The sequence below is a fragment of the Cenococcum geophilum genome, assembly GCF_001692895.1.
Source record: "Cenococcum geophilum 1.58 unplaced genomic scaffold K441scaffold_54, whole genome shotgun sequence".
Taxonomy (NCBI): Eukaryota; Fungi; Ascomycota; class Dothideomycetes; order Gloniales; family Gloniaceae; genus Cenococcum; species Cenococcum geophilum.
In genome coordinates this window covers 66,093-85,004 of record NW_027137612.1, presented here as the reverse complement: position 1 = coordinate 85,004, position 18,912 = coordinate 66,093, and the positions used below count along the sequence as shown (strand labels likewise).

At 48.2% G+C, this 18,912-nt stretch overlaps 4 protein-coding genes across 4 annotated transcripts; 1 reads left to right on the top strand and 3 right to left on the bottom strand.

Annotated features, from left to right (window-relative positions):
• Positions 1–1,424: 1,424 nt before the first annotated feature.
• On the bottom strand, positions 1,425–1,886 carry K441DRAFT_582749 (uncharacterized protein; the record flags this gene model as incomplete). Its single annotated transcript, XM_067644475.1, has 1 exon — positions 1,425–1,886. A coding segment is annotated over one exon (462 nt), but the record flags the coding sequence as incomplete, so codon positions are not given.
• A 4,168-nt stretch (positions 1,887–6,054) lies between these two features.
• Positions 6,055–9,235, bottom strand: K441DRAFT_667248 (uncharacterized protein). The gene is made up of 4 exons (XM_067649796.1): positions 9,202–9,235; positions 8,039–9,128; positions 7,886–7,988; positions 6,055–7,838 (listed from the first exon to the last, which is right to left on the bottom strand). Exons 2-4 carry the CDS (start codon positions 9,112–9,114, stop codon positions 6,546–6,548), a joined length of 2,472 nt encoding a protein of 823 aa, XP_067499129.1. The 5' UTR covers positions 9,115–9,128; positions 9,202–9,235; the 3' UTR covers positions 6,055–6,545.
• Positions 9,236–9,403: 168 nt separating this feature from the next.
• K441DRAFT_667247 (uncharacterized protein) lies at positions 9,404–12,524 on the bottom strand. Its single transcript, XM_067649795.1, has 2 exons — positions 10,211–12,524; positions 9,404–10,141 (listed from the first exon to the last, which is right to left on the bottom strand). Exons 1-2 carry the CDS (start codon positions 12,212–12,214, stop codon positions 9,542–9,544), a joined length of 2,604 nt encoding a protein of 867 aa, XP_067499128.1. The 5' UTR covers positions 12,215–12,524; the 3' UTR covers positions 9,404–9,541.
• A 376-nt stretch (positions 12,525–12,900) lies between these two features.
• K441DRAFT_619048 (uncharacterized protein) lies at positions 12,901–17,349 on the top strand (the record flags this gene model as incomplete). Its single annotated transcript, XM_067645855.1, has 4 exons — positions 12,901–13,986; positions 14,098–14,251; positions 14,309–15,739; positions 16,056–17,349. Exons 1-4 carry the CDS (start codon positions 13,041–13,043, stop codon positions 17,347–17,349), a joined length of 3,825 nt encoding a protein of 1,274 aa, XP_067499127.1. The 5' UTR covers positions 12,901–13,040.
• Positions 17,350–18,912: the final 1,563 nt, after the last annotated feature.

The window sequence follows — 18,912 nt, the reverse complement described above, 5'->3', positions numbered from 1 at the left end:
GATGCACTGCCAGCAATGGATGCGCTACCAGGGACCCTCCACCGACACCTACCCCATCGAGGTCTACTCCATCGACACCTGCCATTGACATCTGCCCCACAGACCTCCACTCCACTGGCCTCGACCCCGCTTACCTTTACTTCACGGAATTCGACTCTATCTACCTCCGTTCCATCGACCCTTTCAAGCAATCCAGACAGTGCGCGAAACTTGAAACACTCCGAAGGAAAAAATTCGACGCAAAATCGAACCAGTAATGAGCCATTGACAGAGTGTTGAAATACAGTAATGAAAGATTCGTAGTCCGTTTTGTATGTCACACCAGGACTACCAAGTTGACCCAGACGCCTATCCCTGGGCTGGTAACGTCCTACGATAATTGGACCGTGCGCAGAACACCAAAACACCAGAATCAAAAGTACGCGTATTACCTACATAGATTCAAATATTATACATCAATCAACGATACCTTCCAATCGTACTTCTAATGATATAGACTTTGTTCCACCAACTCAATATTTAATTCCACCGACTCGGAAGGTAAAAGAACCCCCCGTGCCGTTGCTCTCCTTCGAGCCTTTACATATCGCGAATTTTAACAACCATGGCACCCTAAATCTCCCTCCAAACCTCGCTGTTTGTAAAATTCCGTTCTATAGAAATGATGAATATTAGCTGCCTTATCTTGAGCGACTTAACTCCAAAGGTTGGATATATATAGCAATTGTATATGGAAATCAGCAGATTCTACGACATCATATTTTTCATCACGGAGCCTTGATCCTATTGATCCTATTAGCTAGCTTTTATCGATAACAGTAGGATGCGATTCAGTTGCTTCACAAGCCAGCTTAAATAACATCAAAGAGCTTACCAATTTGTTAGGAACTGTTATAACTATACCGATAGTTATAACCCTATTACCTACGTTAGGACTTTAAGCAGAGCTTTAAGCGGAGCCTTGAGTAGAGCTCCGAGCAGAGCCTTTGCAGAGCTTCGTACGGAGGTTCGTGCAGAGATTTTGCAGAGCTCAGTGCAGAGCTCCGTGCACGTCTCCCCCTGAGCTTCATTCAGTAGAGGTCGCAAAGCTCTACGGCTCTAGGCAGACGCAGAGCTTGCAACTCTATTAGGGCCTCCACAACGGCTTACAGAGGCGTGCAAGATAGATATATCGCATAATATAGGTAATAGGGTTATAATAGCCGGCATAGTTAACAAATTTCATCTATACGCAGTTTTGATGTTCCAAACCATTCAAATGGGCATCACGCGGGTGACAAAAAAAGCTGTACACCGAAGAAAGGCCGGAACACCACCACGACTCAGAGCACGACTTTGTATGGCCAATGCAGCCAAAATAAATGCATTGATCACGAATTCGATGCTTGCGATTTATATGGGGGCTAAATATACATTCTTTGGCGCTACCAGCCTGTCATTTGGCCATCCTGGTCAATACAATCCCTCAGCCTCTGAGGCATGCTATCCACCCTCTTATTAATGAATGAAAAGTCTCTTCTAACCTTATCCCATCCTTCTTGAGCTAATTCTCTTGTATCATCTTTATCCCAGTGAGGAAACTTCCTAATATACTGCTTTGGGGGCTGCCAGCAGTTCTCAATAGGAGATAGATCTGGAGAATTATGACAGTTGAAGAAGTACTTAAGATTATGCTCCTCTTTCCAAGTACGAACAATATTCTTCTTGCCTGTCCCATGCGCTCCATTATTATCCTCTTTAAGTACAAAGTCTTCTTTATTCTTAAGCCAAGGAAGAACTATAGCATTAAGAATATTAACGTACCCCACAAGGGTCATCTTCCCATTCTTATTAGAGGGAATATTATAGAAATGAAGAGGAGAGACGAAGCCATAGCCAGCAGCAGCCTAAGAATGGAGACGCTTCTGTTAATTTTCAACCTCCCTGTTATCCTCCTCTTAAATGCAGTTAGAATAATAGCGTTCTCCTGGTTTTCTAATAATTTGAAGCTTGCCTGTAAAGCATAAGAATAGGGATTTAAAAAGGGAATTAAAGCGTAGTTACCTTGTGGTCCAATACCCTAATGTACCTTATCTGAAAAGCGAACCGTCCTCTAATCCTCAGGCTCTGGATACCTCTCAAGCATAACTTTAGCAAGGTTGTAAATCAATCAACTCAACTCAACTGAGGCTTCGAATTGATTGAATTGAAAGCTTTGTAAGCAGAGAGCTCAGTTGATTGAATTGATTGAATCAATATTGAAGTCTTGGCAACTAGTTCAACTGAGTTCAACTGGGGTAGTAGTCAGCAACTATCACGAGTTCTTGGCATAGAGTTGATGCAGGACGACCTACCTAGCGACGCCTAAATCATTTCCTACTGTCCTTCCTGTCGCCCGGCTCTCAATATAGGTCTATCGCGAGTCTTGGCATGGTGTTGACTCACCTTCCCACCCGTCAATATTGTCTTTTCCTTTGCCGGCCGCTTTAACTGCCCATCTACCATATTGATAACGCCTTCCCTATCCCATGACCCTAGCGCCATTGAAGCTCCAATTATATCAGATTGTAGTCGTGCGCGACTGGCAGTGAGGAGTAAGCCAGTAAGGCTAAATATACGTTCGGGGCTTGACGACATTGGTGGAGTAGTCATCAAATCAAGAGCCATGCGAGCAAGTCGTGGATATTGAGTCCCATTCACTTTGGCCCGCCAATATGAAATCGGATCAGTACATTGAGCGTCCTCAGGGTGACCTGCTCGGGCTAGCCAATCGTCGTACTCGTCGCGATCGTTTGCAGGTGTAGGCAGAGCAAAGCCGCCCGCGAAGTAGTCATCAATTTCAGATGAAAAGACGCGCCGCTGTTCAAGAGATTCACCGTCAGTAGTTGATTCGATCGGAAGATATTTGTACTCAAGCCATAGACTGCGAACAGCTTGCTCAGCTGCTTCCTTCCAACCAGCTTGGCCTTCGCCCGTCCAGTATTTATCAGCGAAAGTCCATTTATGTGCCGGATTGAGGACCGTGGCAGCAATATAAGCGGGCGAACGATCAGTGAGTTCGTAGTATTCGGTCAGCTTCAGCCAAGCTGCATTGATATTATGGCGGAAGTGAGGCTCCGGGTGGTGTTCGTACTGCACTTTGTAGCGCTCAAATTGATCAAGTAGATACTCGAATGTAGGAAGGACCTCCCATAGAGATCCGAATTTGCCTATATTGATTAGTGCGTGATAGAAATCTATGACGTCGTTTATACGGACCTTCCTTTAGACGTCCTTCTAGTCGCTTTGTAGCAATCCAAAGAGGCTTCAAAATAGCTAGATATTCAGTCAATGTAGCCCAATCGTCCCCCGTTAAATAGTTCCTGACAATATCAGGCTCTTTGCGAACTCTCACAGGCGGATCCTTTGTACCGTTCTCAGTAACTTTGGCCCAGTACATCGTCCATTCAAGGACCTCGTCGCCAACAATGCGATCAATAGGGTCTCGGAGCTTTATCGCGCGCTCGATTGCTAACTCCATGGAGTTCCAGCGCGTCTCTACTGGCTTGATTGGAAGAAGCTTGGTGCTGGCTCGCGACGAGTCGTCGCTTGCTGATGCGAGCTCTAGATCTTGAAGCTTAAGGAGCTTTTGGAGGCGTTGCTCAGAGTCAAATATCCAAAAGATAATATTACGAAGCTTGCCAACAGGCCCAATATTCCGCCAAGCCAGTATCTGACGCAGGATCTCATCCTCGTTCTCTTCTTCCTTATCTAGAGCGCTCGAATCTGCGCCAAAAAGCAGCATGCGAGCAACTAGATTGATAATATGGCCCATACAACGAAGGCGACGATGTAGCGGATCAAAGTTATACTCTATAGAGAGCTCGTTAATGCAGGTGTCATTATTATCCGCGTTATCTGCGATAAAGTAGCCCACCTGCCGCTCACTAATTCCAAACTCAGAGAGGATGTTCTTGACGTTTGCTGCTATATTGACGCCAGTATGTCGCTCTTCTTGACGAGGGAGGGCTAGAAGGAAGGAACGGTGCTGGTTCGTGGCGTCCATAAAGTGAACTACAATTCCTATATAGCAGTCAGTAATTGATGTAATAGAGGCCTTAGAGTTAAGCTTACCGAGCAGCGATAAATGATTGCGAGACGTCCAAAGATCAAACGATAGATGAATCTTGCCCGGCGCTCCATGCAGTAGAGCCGTAATTACTTTCTTATGTCGATTGAACTCAGCAAGTATTAACTCTCTCATTGTTGGATGAGAAGGCAGGAGGCGTGCGGTTAGAATAGCTTGATTAGCATACCCCATAAGATCATGAAATATACTGCTTTCAAGCTTATGAAACGGAATATTGTCGCGTATAATCCATCGCATTAAAAGCTGAGTAAATCGATCCGGATGGAGGCTTTGGATAATAGTGTTTATTCGGGCTTGATCCTCTGGCTTATCAGCTTGAAGATGTAGCTGTTCAAAGACTGACCGTCCTTGCTTGGCTTTCTCTGCAGCAGAGTCACCAATATTATGTTCGTTCAGCATATGCCTAGAATGATTTGCGGTACCAATATCTAAATATAGGTGTCGTATATGAGCCTTCTTCTTATGGCAGAGCTTGCATACCCAGTACCGCTTGCCCGTTTTGCTGTGCTCAATATCATATCCGTACTGCCATGTAGGCCCGTAACGTTTGCCCGTTGTCAAATGAGGAATATGGTAGCCAAGAAGACGCGTCCAGTCAATTCCTGCATAATCTTCTGGTTCGAATTCGGTAGTTAACGCGTCGGTATTGCCAATTACACTGTGATCTGAGGCGCCCTGGAGGTTGGTAGGTACGGTAGGATTAGAACGAGCAGTAGAAAGGACTGAGGTATTCGTTTGGCCATCATCTGACGCGTTAGAAGCCATGGTAGCAGTAGAATTGATATCGTAGAATTAGGAGTAAGACTCTAACCTGCCAAGGCTCGGGCGGCGATATGACGGTGTAAACAACGGGCGATGCTCGGGTAAACTATTTTTGGTGGGCAAGACTAAGAATAATAAGGTTTAGAGCATTGCTCCATGTGAACTCTAGTAATATTTTCTATATAATATCAAAGCTTCAATATTCTTCAATCAACTCAACTCAATCGGAGCCTCCAAATTGATTGAATTGCCAAGCCAGCGAACTCTCAGTTGGTTGAATTGATTGAGTCTTGGCAACCAACTCAACTCAATATTGAAGTCTCGTTGATTGATTTACAACCCTGAACTTTAGAGTATTCCTTCCGATCTGTTGCTGTACGCTTATTAACCCATCCTTTCTTATAAGCAATGCACTTGTGATAATCTATCCTTCCTAGTGCTCGCTGTACGGTCCTTCCCGATAGCTGATTACCATGCTGGTCCTCAATTCCAGCTTCAAAAGCTAGCTATTCCTATGTTAATGCTCTAGCTTTAAAACCATCCTCTTAAATAATCCTTTCAAGCTCTTTTAATTCCTTGGAACTAATAATTCTGTTTCTGCCTCGTGTCTCCTCCTTCTCTAGGTCATTATGGTGCCTTCTAGGTGGGTTTCTAAGTATGCGATAGCCCTCAGAATGGGAGACTTTAAAGTGCCTAAAAACCTCTTCTTTCTCTCCTTTTATCCCCTTTGCTTTAAGGTATTCGATAGCCCCCTGAACCTCGCATTTGGTTGGGGTTTCCCAGTCAGGATTTAAAGCATTGGCACGCTTATTTGGCATAGTGGTTGAGTTGTAATGGTTGCAAGCATCAGAGGCAGGCGAAATTTTGGTGTGGAGCGATGCTTAGCGCATCTCGCTTACAGTGTACAGCTTTTTTTGTCACCCGCGTGGGCATCTGGCAGAATTTTGAAGTTCCAAACTAGGTAGGCAGTAAGCCTAATTAGGAAGGCGGTGGGGCCCACCGTTATAACTATGCCGACCGTCATAACCCTATCACTTACGTTATATCAAGGTAAAAAAATAATAAATATGAATTTTTAATTTTTAATTTTTTCCTAATATAAGCGATATTCTCTATGGGCAAAACTGACCTCACTAAAGTCTATTTCCGCTTTCGTACCTGATCATACAAGGGTTTAAAACTGAGCAGTGACTAAGTATATAACTGAGCTTGTGGCTGTGCAATCCTGGGTAGGTCTTGGCAGCCTGAGCAAGCTTGAGCAATCCAAAGTAAGCTACCTAGGGGTTGGCCCAAATCTGGGACAACTAGTGGCCCAGTTTCTGACCATTTGTAGTCCACCTTCAGGCCTCCAACCTCGTTTATACTTTCCTTTGAAGATTACTAGTAAGTTGATACTAAAGAGGGTGTTATTCTGATACTGCAGGGATCCTTAGCTATATATGGCGATGATTTCAGGGAGTTCGAAGACTTTTGGATTGGTCGAGTTTTAGGAACCCGATTCCTACTAAGTACTTGTACCCTAAACTCCGGCTTTGAAGCTAGCAGGGCAGGATCTAGCAAAATATCAGAGAGGCTCAACAACCAAGTATGCCGTATATGTTAATATTAGCTGCCCTCCTAGAAGTATGTCTGGCGCTCTAATAATTATCAGTTAATTAGTATCTTCCACTGAGTATCATCTGCTGTCCTGTTTATCTAGCCACTCCTTATATATCTTCTGCTGCTTCTCATACAGTTTTACAAGCTTCTTCCTCGCACTCTTCGTTACCTCCTCTCCTTTTATATCCCGGGTCGGAATCCCCTGCTCGTCCCACTCTGAATACATTTCATTCCTAAACATCTCCCTCGGATTAACGCTCGCCTTATTATCCCGCGCCAGCTGCTTTTCCGCCTCCTCGGCTTTGCGTCTTGCCTTCTCCGTTTCAGCCGCTGCGGCGGCGGCACGCTTCTCCGCCAGAGCTTTTCGGAGCGACGAATCCAGCGGCCGGACGAGCGCGGGGGCATTTTCGCGGTCTTCGAGGTAGATGTCGAGGGAGGAGAGATGGACATCGCGGAAGGCGTCGCAGAGGCTGAGGATGTCCTTCGCAGGCGCGCTCTCCGAGGCCAGACGTTGGATGTCGTTACGGAATTGAGTTGCCACTACGTGATATCTGTTGTCGGAATCTGCTGGAGTACTCAATTGAGTGCTGAGGGAGACGCCGTGTGCTAGCTTTGTTATGGAGCCGTAATCGACGTCGTCTCTCTGGGATAGGACCTGCTGTCTGACGTCGTCTCGGAGCTTGGAGGCAGCGTGGATGGGTTGCTGGGCAGCGACCGGTATTTCGACTCCGTGCCAGGCGATCAGTTGGGAATGGTGGCTCGGTACAAGTTGTTGCCCGCTGCTCCTGTTGGACTCATCCTGTGCCAGCACGGCTGCCTCACCTTGCGGGTTGAGGCCGAATATGGTGATAATGCGGGTGACCCATCTAGCGCCAGAGAGCAATGACGAGCTGGAGAGGTCCGTAACGTTGCATTCACTCACAAAATTCGAGATGATCCTCATGGCTGTTGGGGTGTCGAAAGCATCGCAAAGTGCCTCGTGCAGGTCGGCCTTCGCTTTGTCAAGAGATTCAAACCCAAGCTCTTCATCACGAATGCTGTCCAATGTCGTTGCCAGGTCGTCTAATGATCTCCCAATGTCAAGGGCATGCAGGAAGAAGTTGTTCAATTTAGATTCCCACGCCGCCGCAGATTTGAGAATGTTCTCAGTCAACTCAATTTTGTCATGCCAGGCGCCGAGCAGGAAGCAGATTCGCAGGGAACGGGAGTGCCATTCCGGTCGGTTGAGTGCATCGCTTATTGTGATGAAGTTCTTAAGGCTTTTGCTCATCTTCAAGCCTTGGATACCGAGGTGGCCAGTATGAAGCCAGTAGTTGACCCAAGGAGCTGGTTTGCCGTCCTCGGACCAGTATGCTGTCGATTGAGCGAGCTATCTCAATAGTGAGTATTCTCTCCGGAGAGAAGAGTGAAACTCACTTCATTATCGTGGTGTGGCCAGCGTAAATCTTCTCCGCCAGAGTGAAGATCTAGAGCACTGCCCAACACCTCGGACGCCATAACCGAACATTCGATATGCCATCTAGTCATATTTAGTATTTATATAAATTCTCTTAAATAAAATATACTTACCCTGGCCGTCCGCCAGCTTTGTTCCACGGACTCGGCCAAGCAGGTTCTCCAGGTCGACTCGCTTTCCAGAGCGCAAAGTCCGCATCATTGCGCTTCACCGCTGCCTTGTTCGCCAACACCCCCTCGCCATCTGCCCGGAGTGCTGTGTTGTTCCGATTCCACGGTTCTAAGATTGAATAACGGTGGCCAGCCGCTTCAAATGCCGAGATGTCAAAGTAGACGGATCCGTCGTCAGTTGGGTAGGCAAAACCCTTGTCGATGATGCGTTGAATGAATGCCACCATCTGGGGAATGAACTCTGTGGCGCGGGTGATGACGTCTGGATCGAGAACGTTCAATGCGTGCATGTCGTCAAAGTAGCGCTTTTCGTACTTGCGTGCGACGGCGGTGANCATGCTGTGGTCTTGACTGTCGATTGTGGCGCCGTGAAGATGGTCTAGATATGGGTGTATGACATCTTTCGCTTGATTGATGAAGTCGGACAAAAGTGCGGAGTCTGTTGCCTTTTCTAAGCGCAGCAAGGCACCGGCGGCGGCTTGACAATTGTTGATGTGCATCTTGAGTTTTGCGTCCTGATCTTCTGTTACCTCCCCATCGACAATGTTCCTGTATGCCTTCTTGACTTCCACGTCGTAGGTCTCCATTGAAGTGTCTGGCGACAACAGTAGTAGATATCGTGAAATGTAGAATTTGAGGGCTTCCTTCCCAACCGTGAGCGCATCAGTCGTGGCCCTGCTCTTTTCTTGGCTCTCAAGCTCGTTCTGCAACCTTGTCTCGAGATACAAATACCTCCCTTTCAGCACAATCTTGTCGTCGACATCCGTAACGTTCATCACGAACTTCACCGTGTAGCCGAAGTAGTCACGCAGGATTCGCCGAAGAATGTCAAGTGAGACTGCACTTCTCGCGTGGCCCAAATGCGGATCATCATAAACAGTTGGTCCGCATGTATACCAAGTAATGCACTTCTTTTCTGAGTCGATAGGGGTGAAGACGGTTTTCTGTCTACCGAGGCTGTTTAGGATTCGAAGGGCTGGAGCTGGCGGATGCGGTTTTACGAATGATAATGGATTCATCTTGAGCTGACGTGCTGTATTCATTAATCGTAGGCGTTAGAAAACGAGGTATAATATTTGGGAGACTGGCTTGTGCAGGTACATTACCTCTCGAAATGCTTGCTCTGAATATCATTCAGATTGTGGGAGGATGTTGACTCATTGTTGAAGGCGCGACTTGGCAACGCAAGAGTCGCACCACGTGATCTGGAGCACCAGACTCCCGTCTCCCTGACATTTCGAGGTCGGGTCCAGTCATAATAATTCACTTACTTTAAAAGTGCACGACATATATGTTTGATGATCTTCACTCTGCTAATCTGAGAGCTTACAGCACCGTAGATTGTTCTAGGATAAGATACGAAGTACGAGCAACACATCCGTGGAATACAACATGACCACCAATACAAGCTTTGGAACTGTTGCTTCATGCGCGACATGAAACCTGTCAATAATCGTCCAGGCCGCCAGCATCCGAGACTCCACCAGCTGCATTCAAATTTTCATCGTTCATGTCATATTCCTCCTCGCTCAAAAAGAAGTCCTCCTCACCCATATTCCACACTTCATCTCCCATATCTGAGCCCTCGTCGCTCAAATCAGAGTCACGATCATCATCCACGTCTGACTCCCAGTCTCCTTCAGACTCCTCATCAGACTGTATGTCCGGGACTTCTTCAGCACCCAGGGGAGCAAAATTCGCCGTTATCTTTCCTTTCGTGGGTGCATTTGACATTCTTTGAAAGTAGAACTCGATGAGTTGTATCGTCATCCGCACGTCTGGTCCTGCATTGTGCCATTGGCCAATGAGTGCTGTCCTTTCCGGGAAAACCAACTGATAGAGTTTTCCCAGCGACAGGCTGAGGTCTTGCGAACGTAGACCAAGCTGAGCTCTGATGTTTGACCACCATGAAAGTGGCCTAGTGTCCCACAACGGTTTAGGAAGCAATAAGTCTAGAGACTCTGCCTTCCGCATTCCAGCTTCGAGACATTGGTAGTCGCCGTAATGGGACCCCCATTCAAGAACGTTCCTAAGCTTGCCGTGTTTCTACCATGTGGTCAGAACGAGGAGATGGCAAGCGGCTTAAGAAGCAGCGCAGTGCTGAAGCTGACTTACTTGCGTGTATGCGCGGATCGTGTCAGCAACCTGTTCCCATGTCGAAAACGGGCGCTGTTGCCGGACATTAGGACTGTAGTACTTCGCAGTCGAGGCCTCGCAACCCCACCATGCCGCGACTTGTTTATACCGTGCGGAATCCGGCACATCTTGTTGCCGTGCCGCCCAAGCGTCGTACGCCTTATCCGCCACCTTCGAGACAGAGAGGCAATGGTCTATGACCGTGGGCGGAACTACCCATTCATCCAGTGCGTTAGCGATCGCGATCTCGAAAACGCTTTCCGAAGCCAAATCGTCCAACGCAAAGGCCCGATACTCGCAGTCCACAATTATTGTGGTCCGAGGATTCTCATACCAATCCTCCATAACGCGTTGAATAGCTGCCGTCTTCGGAAATTGGGTTTTGGGGCTGTGGATCCGGGCCTGAACATCACTCAGTGGTTTGAGAACTTGATCTGATGGTTGGGGTAACGGGCCGACGAGATCGAGGCAGCCACTTTCCTGTCGATGCTGACGGAAAGCGGCTGAAGTCCCGAATCTGCGGTGACAGATGTTGCACTCAAGCCCTTCGCAAATCGACAGATGTTTCTGGAGCTCGGTGACGTGGAATGTTTTTCGGCAATGGGGACATCGACGGTGCGTGCAAACGTGTTCCACACCCTTCCGAATTTTCCTGTCGCATTTGTAACAATGGCCTATGAAGTTGCAGTTCTCGAGGTGCTCCTCCATGTCCGATATTGGAATCTTGTTCTTTTGGCACACCCTACAAGATCGAAGTTGGCAGGATTGCATGTGCTGAGAGTAATCTTGAATCAAGAAGACCTTGGTGCAACCATAACATCTTTGAAATTGTCGGCAAACAGTGGCGCGGTGAAGGTGGTAGTTTGCGACCGGTATCTCCTTTTCGCCACACCTTGCGCACCGGCGCTTGGAGCAAGCCTTGCGATGGGACTCAAATTCGGCCTTAGGTATTCGGGACTTGCAGCAGTGGCGGCACCTTTTGAAGGCGCATTCTTTGCGATGTATCTCGAACTCAAGCGCCGGCAGCTTCGATTTGTTGCAGCGAGTACAAGTATGGAGGTCACAGCTTGCGCGATGAGCACCATATTCTGATTCAAGGAATATTTTTTCGCATCTGGAGCAGTGCCTTTTCGAACAATTAAGTCGATGGGCTGCGAAAACGGGGGCTGGTATTCTGCCCTTACGGCAGTTCAGGCAGACCTTGAACGTGCAGATCGCGAGATGAGCATCGTATGCTGATTTCGAGAACGTCTTGCAGCACCGCGGGCATCGCCGCATAGGACAAACTATCAGATGTGCTGCTATTTCTGACTGCGGAATTTTGGGTTGGAAGCATCGATAACATCTCCGGACTTCACAGAGCGCGATGTGATCAAGGTAAACAGAGCTCGAGAACGTTTGACAGCATCCTGGGCAGCGGATCGTTGTACAGCTGAGCCTGTGCGCTGCGAATTCTGACTCCGGGATCCCCGCCGTGTTGCACCCATTACATTTCCTTAATGTGCAGCTGGCGTGGTGCTCGTCGAAAGTGGAAATCGGGACATGTTTCCTGCATTTCGAGCAGAATTGTTGATTACAATGATGTGTTGCCATCTCTGACCGTGGAATTTTTCTCTGCCGACATGAGCCGCATCTCTCAAATAAACAGGTTGCGCGATGGTCCTCGAGAGCAGACAGTGAAAACCTTTTGCGGCATTTGTAGCACTCCTTCCTCCGAGCGCTTTGCTTTCCTGGGCGGCTTTTCTGGGGTTCAGTGTCGGATTCATAAGGTGTCAGTCCAGATCCAGTCGGTCTAGACACTGCCAAGTCAGGATTCGTCTCGCCTTCATTTGACCCGTCTTCCACCGATTCGTCGTCATCTAAGGAGTATATGATGAAGCGCTTGCGTTTATTCTTGGGGTGTGCTGTAGTCTGAAGTTTGGACGCAGCCCCAGTCCGAGTCTTGGGCTGTACAGACGAAGAACCGCCGCGCTGGGCGACCATCTGTAGACTCCTGCATTATCGAAGATGAGCGTTGCGGCGAGGATTGTTGTTTCTTAATGTCATCTTGCAGTGGCGACACTGGGCTCTCTCGTGCTTGTACACTGCAGGCGCTTTGAAGTGGTTGAAATATTGGTCGAACTATTTTCCCAACAATTGGGAACTGGGGTCTGGTCGCGCCATATGAGTCCTTCAAAGTTGTGATGCCGGCTAGTGGTTATGGCTTCTCGACGGTCGGTAGATGATGTAGGTCTACGGACTCGGAGTACTGGAGCAGACAAGTGGAGGGGAAACGAAGGCAAGCAGGATGAGGGGAAGCTGGATTGTGACAAGTCAAGGCAGCGAAATTGGCTTCTGCTAGATACAGTCGCTAGCCCTCAGGCTCTACCCCGCTTGTGAAACGAAAAGTCTTAGCGTCCCACCTTACCTATCTAGTAAGGCGTCATTAGCCCAGACACGTGATTTGCCACAGTACGTGAGGGTGTGGGTCGGCCGCCCTTCCTGTAGTGGCGACATGCAGTGGTAAACCGCTTTCATTACCGTAGGGGTAACCCTAACCTCGTATTAACCCTGGTCGTAACCGCGCCAAATCAGCCCCCCCGATATGTGATAGATATCACTCGACACTTACGCAGCCCAACCAGCCCTGCATTCACTAGTCTCATATCCAATAAGGCTGAGGCACGAAGCAGAAAGAGATAACCCCTCCACACTGCGGCTGTGCCTATGGCAAGGCTGCGTTTCTTCAGCTCCATCTTACTTAGCTTGTTACTCTCTCCATGGCGACAATGATTTGGTAATTCTCTACTTCCTGTACTTGCCTTTAGTAATGACACGACGCCGTCTTCAAGCCAGAGACTACACAGTAGGGTGGATATGTGCCCTCCCTATCGAGCTTGCCGCTGCGCAAGAGATGCTGGATGAGGAGGATGAATGCCCCTCTCAATGCAGCTCAGATTCCGATCTCTACACCCTCGGCCGCATCGGTGACCACAATGTTGTCCTTGCCTGCCTCCCAGCGGGGCAGATGGGCCCCCAATCCGCCGCCGCGGTCGCGACCCGAATGACGTCCAGGTTCACGTCGATCAGATTTGGCCTAATGGTTGGCATCGGCGGCGGAGTCCCCAGCGTCGCAGCAGATATACGACTTGGGGATGTGGTAATTAGCCAACCCCACCTGCAGCATGGAGGAGTGGTACAATATGACTTTGGAAAGACGGGAGCAGGTGGACACCAAACACGGACGGGATGGCTTAACGCACCGCCGTCAATGCTACTCCGTGCGATTTCGGAGCTACGAGCGCTCCACTACCGAGGCCGGAGCAGCCTTGCCACACATATCTCCGTCTTCGATCGGCTAGAGAACTTTAACCGTAAGACGACAGGTCCCGACGTGTTATTTGAGGCGTCATATAACCATACAGGAGAAGCCACATGCGAACAATGCAGCAAAGAGAGGGAAGTAAAGCGGACTCCTCGAAAGAGCCAGGTGGTTATCCATTACGGCACAATAGCATCAGGCAACCAGGTCATAAAGGATGGCATTGCCAGGGACAGGATAAGCACGGAACTAGGAGGAGTGATGTGCTTTGAGATGGAGGCGGCCGGACTAATGAACGATTTCCCTTGCCTTGTTGTCCGAGGTATTTGCGATTATGCAGACTCGCACAAGAATAAGAGGTGGCAGCCATATGCGGCGGCAACGGCAGCTGCGTGCGCAAAAGAGATTCTGTCTATTATTCCGGCGGTTATAGACGAGGCAGGTCATGGTCAAAGTAAGGAGATTTACTGTGAACATTCTTGTTGCCTGCATTTAAGACATACTACATTCCTAATATGTAAAGAGATGGCCTCAGCTCGAGCATGCTAACAGTGATCTTTTATAGCAGAACAAGTGGAGGTACCACCAAGTCCTTGCTCCACCGTCCCTTTCCGCCGTGACTCCGACTTTGTTAATCGCGGGACCCTGCTTGAACAGATTAGCAATATGCTTTCAGTGCCAGCATCAAGAGTGGCACTGGTTGGGCTTGGCGGTGTTGGGTAGGCATGAACCGCTTAAGCTAGTACCTCAAACAACTTAAGCTAACTCGAGCAAAGAAAATCGCAGCTTGCCATCGAATACTGCCACCAAGCCAGAGAGCAGTCCCAGCAAATATGGGTGTTTTGGGTGCACTCTAGCAACCCTGTTCGCCTCGAGCAAGGCTACCGGGACATAGCAGACACGGTCAAGGTTCCTGGCCGGAGAGACCTAAAGGTAGACATATTTCAGTTAGTGAGCAGCTGGCTCCGAGACGAGAGTAAAGGAAAGTGGATCATGGTACTGGATAATGCGGATGATGCCGCCGTTGTGTCGAAGATATTCCCGTATCTCCCGCAGAGTCAAAATGGGTCGGTATTAATTACAACCCGGAGCAGAAGCGCAGCACTAGGGCTGGTAGAAGAGAGTGAGATCATACCGGTCAAGCCGATGGAGGGAGAAGACGCAGTAACGCTCTTTGGGAAGAAGCTCGGAACAGAGAGCAACAGCGCTCAACTGGCAGAGCTTGCAGCAGCCCTCGAGTTTATGCCGCTTGCGATTGTGCAAGCAGCAGCATACATCAAGCAACGAGCTCCAAGATATTCTCCACAACAGTATCTTAAAGAGTTTCGTAAGAGCGATAAACGGAAGACCAGTCTCTTGAACCACGAAGCGGGCCACCTTCGGCGAGATCCGGAGGCCAAGAACTCCATCCTTATAACATGGCAGATATCTTTTGACCACCTAAGAGACACCCGGCCGTCTGCAGCGGATCTATTGTCGCTGATGAGCTTTTTCGACCGACAAGGCATTCCGGAGGCTTTACTTTGGAGGGAAAGTATAAGGGAAAGTACGAGGGAAATGGGGAGAGATGAAGATGAAAGTAACGCGGTTGAAGGAGAATCAAGTAGTGATGAGGAAGCTTCTTTGTCGGAATCAAATGATGACGGGTTTGAGAACGACATAGATGTGCTGAGGAGTTACTCGTTCATCTCGATCGAAGGGGGCGGGATGTCCTTTGAGATGCACGGGCTGGTGCAGCTCGCCACCCTAAAATGGCTGGAAGCACATGGAGAGGCTGAAAAGTGGAAGCAGCAGTTTATTAAGAATCTGCATGCAGTGTATCCTACAGGGGACCCGGAGAACTGGAGTAAGTGTCAGGCACTATTCCCCCATGCAAAGTCGGCGGAGATGCAGCGACCGTGCGATAAAGAAACGGTGGGAAAGTGGGGGGCAATACTTCGTAACGCCGCGTGGTATGCGTGGGCTAAAGGGAGCTACAACGAAGCAGAGCGAATGTCTCTTAAGGCAACAAAAGCTTTGTTAAAGGTGTATGGTAAAGAAGATATAGAGGTACTAAGCTGTATGGGGATGCTAGGGATAGCATATAGGTATGAGGGGCGGTGGAAGGAGGCCGAAGAGCTGTTTGTGCAAGTGATGGAGACGAGGAAGAGGGTGCTTGGGGAGGAGCATCTAGACACGCTAACCAGCATGGCCAACCTGGCGTCAACGTACAGGAATCAGGGCGGGTGGAGGAGGCTGAGAGCTAGAGGTGCAAGTAATGGAGACGAGGAAGAGGGTTGCTTGGGGAGGAGCATCTAGACACGCTAACCAGCATGGCCAACCTGGCGTAACGTACAGGATCAAGGGCGGTGGAAGGAGGCTGAGAGCTAGAGGTGCAAGTATGGAGACGGAGGAAGAGGGTGCTTGGGGGGAGCATCCAAATACATACTAGCATGGTCAACCTGGCGTCGACGTATCAGGAATCAAGGGCGGTGGAAGGAAGCTGAAGAGCTATTTATGCAAGTATAGAGACGGGGAAGAGAGGGTGTACAGGAATCAAGGGCGGTGGAAGGAGGCTAAAGAGCTAGAGGTGCAAGTAATAGAGACGAGGAAGAGGGTGCTTGGGGAGGAGCATCCAGACACGCTAGCCAGCATGGCCAACCTAGCGTCAACGTTTTGGAATCAAGGGCGGTGGAAGGAGGCCGAAGAGCTTCAAGCCAAAGAACTAAAGATATGTTCGAGGGTGCTTGGGGAGGAGCATCTAGACACGCTAACCAGCATGGCCAACCTAGCGTCGACGTACAGGAATCAAGGGCGGTGGAAGGAGGCTGAAGAGCTTCAAGCCAAAGAACTAAAAATATGTTCGAGGGTGCTTGGGGAGGAGTATCCAGACACGCTAACCAGCATGGCCAACCTAGCGTTGACGTACAGGAATCAAGGGCGGTGGAAGGAGGCCGAAGAGCTAGAGGTGCAAGTGATGGAGACAAGGAAGAGGGTACTTGGGGAGGAGCATCCAGACATGCTGACCAGCATGGCTAACCTAGCGTCGACGTATAGGAATCAAGGGCGGTGGAAGGAGGCCGAAGAGCTGTTTGTGCAAGTAATGGAGACAAGAAAGAGGGTGCTTAGGGAGGAGCATCCAGACACGCTAACTAGCATGGCCAACCTGGCGTCGACGTTTTGGAATCAAGGGCGGTGGAAGGAGGCTAAAGAGCTGTTTATGCAAGTAATGGAGACGGGGAAGAGGGTGCTTGGGGAGGAGCATCCAGATACGCTAACCAGCATGGCTAACCTAGCGTCGACGTACAGGAATCAAGGGCAGTGGAAGGAGGCCGAAGAGCTAGAGGTGCAAGTGATGGAGACAAGGAAAAGGGTGCTTGGGAAGGAGCATCCAGACGCGCTAACCAGCATGGCCAACCTAGCGTCGACGTACGGAAATCAAGGGCGGTGGAAGGAGGCTAAAGAGCTAGAGGTGCAAGTAATGGAGATGAGGAAGAGGGTACTTGGGGAGAAGCATCCAAACACGCTAACTAGCATGGCCAACCTAGCGTTGACGTTTTGGAATCAAGGGCGGTGGAAGGAGGCTGAAGAGCTATTTGTGCAAGTAATAGAGACGGGGAAGAGGGTGCTTGGGGAGGAGCATCCAGACACGCTAACTAGCATAAACAACCTCGCATTTACGCTGAAGTCCCAAAGCCGCAATGAAGAAGCCATCTCGTTGATGAAAAAATGCTTCCAGCTACGGAAACAGATCCTTGGCTCTCAGCATCCTCACACAGAGACATCGCTTAAAGCTCTGAATGAGTGGCAGATGGAGAACTTGGCGATAGGACTTTGAAGCGATTTAATTTTGTGTATCACATACTTGTAAGTCTCCTAGGCGTAGCCAGAAGAGATTATTTAGTAATAGGGCTAGCAAAGACCTAAGAAAACCTGTTTTTCTTGTCCAGAGCGATAAGTTTAGACCATGAAACTTGTGCAAATGCGGAAGGGGTAGAGCTGCGTAAGCATGCTTACAAGTAATATCTAACGGTAATCAAAATGATTTGGCACAGGATGTCGCCACTATAAGCAGGGAGGGTGGCCGACCCGCACCGGCCACACCCTTGTGACCTCAAGCTGTACGAAGGATCTACGGTTTTCGTGGCGTAACTTTTGAAAGAGGAGGATATTTATCTTGGATATTCTTTTAATCGAATCCTAGTCTTTTGTTTAGCTAGTTCCCGCTGTAAGGCGGCCCCTGCGGCCCACCGAACGAAGCCCCGGAGCCCTGATGGCTGCTTTAACCCCCGAACGCGTATTAGCAATACCACCTCTGGACCCGCTAGCAGCTCCACTAAGACGTATAAAGAAACTAAGCGCGAAGGTGTAAGAGGCCTAGTAGTCGCTAAGGACATGAGCCTAAATATTAGTATAGTTTAAACAGCAGACAACCGCACTATAAACTGGACTATAAGCTATACAGTATATACTGCCTTTATTCCCTATAGTAAGAGTCTCTACCTTACCCGAATATAAAGGAGGAGGTATTAATTGTGACGAATTTTATTAACTTATTGAAAGCCTTAAAGAAACTATAGTATAGTAGAGTAACATTATTATAAACCAGAATAGTATTATTAAGAGTATTAGAAATAACCTTATAGACATTAAATTAGAATAGCGAAGCCTTAAAAAGTAAAACGTTAAACTTTAAAAAGCTATCTAGTCCTTACAAGCGTAACTAAATACTCCCTTAGCTCCAATATAATTATAGGCATTAGTAGCGGCTAATAAAGGCATAGTAGGGTTAGAGATAATCTTACTATAAATAACAAGCGCTAGGAACCCTAAGAAACCTAATTAGTAGCTAGTAATAGATGTTAGTTAAGCGGGTTTAGAGGCAATAGAGAGGGTAGCTACTACTAAAGCAGTAAAGTAAACTATTACGTAAGGTATAAAGGATGTTAAGGGGCTTATGGGAGCTATATTTAAGGACTTCTGCGTATAGCAAATAAGCAACAGCGTAAGCATTATTAGATTCTTGGTGGAAAAAGATAAAAAAGCTGCGTTTAGGCAGATAACTGCTTAATAGCTTAAACCGTATATTTCTAGGGCAAGGCTTATTAGACCTAAGTAATATACGGTTAAGGCGGACTAGGTTAAAGTACCTTTAGCAATAGACATTAATAGCGGAAAAGTAAGTAAGTTAGCTATAGAGCGCTTTAGGGTAGAGAATGGTATAAAGGTATATATAATAAGATAGCTAGGACAACTAAGGCTACGCGGTTAGCACGCGTTAGTAATTATTAAAGTGGTAATAAAGGAGGATATAGAGAAGCTGCTTATATTAGATAACGTATTATTTAGGGGAGGCGCGATTATTATATTACCATTTAAGGAGCGATGTACCCCTATAGTA

Coding starts and splice junctions, on each gene's coding strand:
- K441DRAFT_667247 (XM_067649795.1), bottom strand. CDS start 12,214: ATGGTCGCCCAGCGCGGCGGTTCTTCGTCTGTACAGCCCAAGACTCGG. Junction 10,142..10,210: donor CGATCCGCGCATACACGCAA/GTAAGTCAGCTT, acceptor ACCACATGGTAG/AAACACGGCAAGCTTAGGAA.